A 5,000-nucleotide genomic window follows, 5' to 3' on the forward strand; every position below is an offset into this window, starting at 1 on the left:
GTCTTGGTCCTGGTTGAGTCCTGTTTGAGTCTTGGTCCTGGTTGAGTCTTGGTCCTGGTTGAGTCTTGGTCCTGTTTGAGTCCTGGTCCTGGTTCAGTCCTGGTTGAGTCCTGTTTGAGTCTTGGTCCTGTTTGAGTCCTGTTTGAGTCTTGGTCTGGTTCAGTCCTGGTTGAGTCCTGGTTGAGTCCTGTTTGAGTCTTGGTCCTGGTTGAGTCCTGGTTGAGTCTTGGTCCTGGTTGAGTCCTGGTCCTGGTTGAGTCTTGGTCCTGGTTGAGTCCTGGTTGAGTCTTGGTCCTGGTTGAGTCCTGGTTGAGTCCTGGTCCTGGTTCAGACCTGGTCCTGGTTGAGTGTTGGTCCTGGTTGAGTTCTGGTTGAGTCTTGGTCCTGGTTGAGTCCTGGTTGAGTCCTGGTCCTGGTTCAGTCCTGGTTGAGTCCTGTTTGAGTCTTGGTCCTGGTTGAGTCCTGTTTGAGTCTTGGTCCTGGTTGAGTCCTGGTTGAGTCCTGGTCCTGGTTGAGTCCTGGTTGAGTCTTGGTCCCGGTTGAGTCTTGGTCCCGGTTGAGTCCTGGTCCTGGTTGAGTCTTGGTCCTGGTTGAGTCCTGTTTGAGTCTTGGTCCTGGTCCTGGTCCTGGTTGAGTGTTGGTCCCGGTTGAGTCCTGGTTGAGTCCTGGTCCTGGTTCAGACCTGGTCCTGTTTGAGTCTTGGTCCCGGTTGAGTCCTGGTTGAGTCTTGGTCCTGTTTGAGTCCTGGTCCCGGTTGAGTCTTGGTTGAGTCCTGGTCCTGGTTCAGACCTGGTCCTGTTTGAGTCTTGGTCCTGGTTGAGTCCTGGTTTAGTCCTGTTTGAGTCCTGGTCCCGGTTGAGTCTTGGTCCCGGTTGAGTCCTGGTTGAGTCTTGGTCCTGGTTGAGTCTTGGTTGAGTCTTGGTCCCGGTTGAGTCCTGGTTGAGTCTTGGTCCTGGTTGAGTCTTGGTCCTGGTTGAGTCTTGGTTGAGTCTTGGTCCTGGTTGAGTCTTGGTCCTGGTTGAGTCTTGGTCCTGGTTGAGTGTTGGTCCCGGTTGAGTCCTGGTTGAGTCCTGGTCCTGGTTCAGACCTGGTCCTGTTTGAGTCTTGGTCCTGGTTGAGTCCTGGTTTAGTCCTGTTTTTTGAGTCTGGTCCCGGTTGAGGTCTTGGTCCCTGGTTGAGTCTGGTTGGTCGGTTTGGTCTGGTTGAGTCTTGGTCCTGGTTGAGTCTTGGTTGAGTCTTGGTCCTGGTCCTGGTCCTGGTTGAGTCCTGGTCCCGGTTGAGTCCTGGTCCCGGTTGAGTCCTGGTTGAGTCCTGGTCCTGGTTCAGACCTGGTCGGGCAGGTCTCTGGTCCTGGAGTGGCAGACGGTGACGGTGGCGTGGTTCCACAGCAGGAGGTCGTGCATCGGAGCCCCGACGATTTTACTGCGACCAATCACGACGGCCTGTTTCCCCGCCACGGACACGCCTACAGGAAGTGAACAGGGTCACAGACACGCCCATCTATTGACAGGTGTGTGGCAGGTGCAGGTGTGTGACAGGTGCATGTGTGTGGCAGGTGTGTGACAGGTGTGTGGCAGGTGCAGATGTGTGACAGGTGTGTGACAGGTGTATGACAGGTGCAGATGTGTGACAGGTGTGTGACAGGTGTATGACAGGTGCAGATGTGTGACAGGTGTGTGACAGGTGCATGTGTGTGACAGGTGTGTTACAGGTGATTTGTGGCAGGTGTTGTGACAAGTGTTGCGACAGGTGCGTGTGTGTGGCAGGTGCAGGTATGTGACAGGTGTAGATGTGTGGCAGGTGCAGATGTGTGATAGGTGTTGTGACAGGTGTTTTACAGGTGCATGTGTGTGACAGGTGCAGATGTGTGGCAGGTGTGTGACAGGTGTTTTACAGGTGCATTGTGTGACAGGTGCAGGTATGTGACAGGTGTTGTGACAGGTGTTTTACAGGTGCATGTGTGTGACAGGTGCAGATGTGTGGCAGGTGTGTGACAGGTGTTTTACAGGTGCATTGTGTGACAGGTGTGTGACAGGTGTTTTACAGGTGCATTGTGTGACAGGTGTGTGTCAGGTGTTGTGTCAGGTGCAGGTGCTGTGTCAGGTGTTGTGTCAGGTGCAGGTGTTGTGTCAGGTGTTGTGTCAGGTGCAGGTGTTGTGTCAGGTGCAGGTGTTGTGTCAGGTGTTGTCAGGTGCTGTCAGGTGTTGTGTCAGGTGTTGTCAGGTGCTGTCAGGTGTTGTGTCAGGTGTTGTCAGGTGTTGTGTCAGGTGTTGTGTCAGGTGCAGGTGTTGTGTCAGGTGTTGTGTCAGGTGTTGTGTCAGGTGTTGTGAGGTGTTGTGTCAGGTGTTGTGTCAGGTGTTGTGTCAGGTGTGTGTCAGGTGTTGTGTCAGGTGTTGTCAGGTGCTGTCAGGTGTTGTGTCAGGTGCTGTCAGGTGTTGTCAGGTGTTGTGTCAGGTGTTGTGTCAGGTGCTGTGTCAGGTGTTGTGTCAGGTGTTGTCAGGTGCTGTCAGGTGCTGTCAGGTGCTGTACCTGTCTGGGCGATCAGTTCCATGCAGCCTTGTGGTGTACAGGGCAGGAAACAGTCTCTGAGTTCCCCCCGAGAAAGTCTCCCAGCGTTTACACACGACAGACTGAAACAAGACCAGGACCAGGACCAGGACCAGAGTCAGGACCAGGACCAGAACCAGAGTCAGGACCAGGATTAAACCAGGACTAAACTAGGACTAGACTCAGACCTGCTGAACTTCTGACCCCAAATCAGACAGAAGCTGAGCTGGAACTGAGACTTTGATCAACTTTATTGATCCACAAGGAAATAATGGACTAAACCAGGACTAAACCAGGACTAAACCAAGACTAAACCAGGACTAAACCAGGTCTAAACCAGGTCTAAACCAAGACTAAACCAGGACTAAACCAGGACTAACCAGGACTAAAACCAGGACTAAACCAGGACTAAACCAGGACTAAACCAAGACTAAACCAGGACTAAACCAGGTCTAAACCAGGACTAAACCAGGTCTAAACCAAGACTAAACCAGGACTAAACCAGGACTAAACCAGGACTAAACCAAGACTAAACCAGGACTAAACCAAGACTAAACCAGGACTAAACCATGTCTAAACCAGGACTAAACCAGGTCTAAACCAGGACTAAACCAGAACTAAACCAGGACTAAACCAGGTCTAAACCAGGACTAAACCAGGTCTAAACCAGGACTAAACCAGGTCTAAAACCAGGACTAAACCAGGTCTAAACCAGGACTAAACCAGGACTAAACCAGGTCTAAACCAGGACTAAACCAGGACTAAACCAGGACTAAACCAGGTCTAAACCAGGACTAAACCATGTCTAAACCAGGACTAAACCAGGACTAAACCAGAACTAAACCAGGTCTAAACCAGGACTGACCCGTCCACGTCCTTGAGCGGGGACACTGCGTTGGTGATCAGGTCCTGGTCCATGAGTCGGTCTGAGTCCAGTGGAAGCTGCACGATCAGACCATGAACCTCAGGGTCCTCGTTTAGACCCAGGACAGTTCTGAGGACCTGAGGAGACGAGGAGACAAGGAGGGAGGAGACAAGGAGACAAGGAGGGAGGAGACGAGGAGGGAGGAGATGAGGAGACAAGGAGGGAGGAGACAAGGAGACAAGGAGGGAGGAGACGAGGAGGGAGGAGATGAGGAGACAAGGAGGGAGGAGGCAAGGAGGTAAGTGAGGACGTAAGGAAATGTGTTGAATGGTTTAAAATGTTCTTCTCCTCCTCAGACAGGTGCAGACAGGTGATGGGTTCACCTGTCTGCACCTGTCCTGTCAGGTACAGACAGGTGCAGACAGGTGCAGTACTGACCTCGTCCTGAGAGGAGGAACTCGGGAGTCGGATGTGTTTGGCATTGATCCCGATCTGAAAAACAGATTTAATCATTTATATAAACCAGAACTAAACCAGGACTAAACCAGAACTAAACCAGAACTAAACCAGAACTAAACCAGGACTAAACCAGAACTAAACCAAGACTAAACCAAAACTAAACCAAGACTAAACCAGAACTAAACCAAGACTAAACCAGGACTAAACCAGAACTAAACCAGGACTAAACCAGAACTGAACCAGGACTAAACCAGGACTAAACCAGAACTAAACCAGGACTAGACCAGAACTAAACCAGGACTAAACCAGAACTGAACCAGGACTAAACCAGAACTAAACCAGGACTAAACCAGAACTAAACCAGGACTAAACCAGGACTAAACCAGGACTAAACCAGAACTAAACCAGGACTAAACCAGAACTAAACCAGGTCGAAACCAGGACTAAACCAGGTCTAAACCAGGACTAAACCCGGTCTAATCCAGGTCCAGGTCTGACCTCTGCCGCGGCCTTGAGTTTGGAGCTGATGTACAGGTTGGAGTCGTCTCTGTCTCCGACCTGAAACAAGAACAGACATAAAACCAGATGCCCTCCCACACTCCCCCACTCCTCTGTGTCCTGGTCTGGACCGGGTCCGGACCGGGTCCGGACCGGGTCTGGACCGGGTCTGGACCGGGTCCGGACCGGGTCCGGACCGGGTCTGGACCGGGTCTGGACCGGGTTTAACTGGTCTGAAGAGGAAACTCTGCAGCTGCTTCCAAAACTAAATAAACTAAAGATAAGAGACAAAATCCAAAGTCCAACTGTGTAAAAATACTACTACTACTACTACTACTACTACTACTACTACTACTACTACTACTACTACTACTACTACTACTACTACTACTACTACTACTACTACTACTACTACTACTACTACTACTACTACTACTACTACTACTACTACTAACTACTACTACTACTACTACTACTACTACTACACTACTACCTACTACTACTACTACTACTACTACTACTACTACTACTACTACTACTACTACTACTACTACTACTACTACTACTACTACTACTACTATACTACTACTACTACTACTACTACTACTACTACTACTAACTACTACTACTA

The 5,000-nt window shown here is 50.4% G+C and overlaps 1 protein-coding gene across 1 annotated transcript in view; it reads right to left on the reverse strand.

Annotated features, from left to right (window-relative positions):
• LOC110163840 (C-1-tetrahydrofolate synthase, cytoplasmic-like) overlaps window positions 1-5,000 on the reverse strand; it is a 15,485-nt gene that overhangs the window by 1,231 nt on the left and 9,254 nt on the right. The window contains exons 4-8 of the mRNA XM_055149163.1: window positions 4,370-4,429; window positions 3,851-3,904; window positions 3,413-3,549; window positions 2,530-2,630; window positions 1,329-1,465 (exon numbers count right to left, since the gene is read on the reverse strand). Coding sequence (XP_055005138.1) covers window positions 1,329-1,465; window positions 2,530-2,630; window positions 3,413-3,549; window positions 3,851-3,904; window positions 4,370-4,429 — 489 coding nt within the window. The remainder of the gene's footprint in view (window positions 1-1,328; window positions 1,466-2,529; window positions 2,631-3,412; window positions 3,550-3,850; window positions 3,905-4,369; window positions 4,430-5,000) is intronic.

The sequence above is a fragment of the Boleophthalmus pectinirostris genome, unplaced genomic scaffold (assembly GCF_026225935.1).
Source record: "Boleophthalmus pectinirostris isolate CB_2022bp ecotype Guang Dong unplaced genomic scaffold, ASM2622593v1 HiC_scaffold_13, whole genome shotgun sequence".
Lineage (NCBI taxonomy): Eukaryota > Metazoa > Chordata > Actinopteri > Gobiiformes > Gobiidae > Boleophthalmus > Boleophthalmus pectinirostris.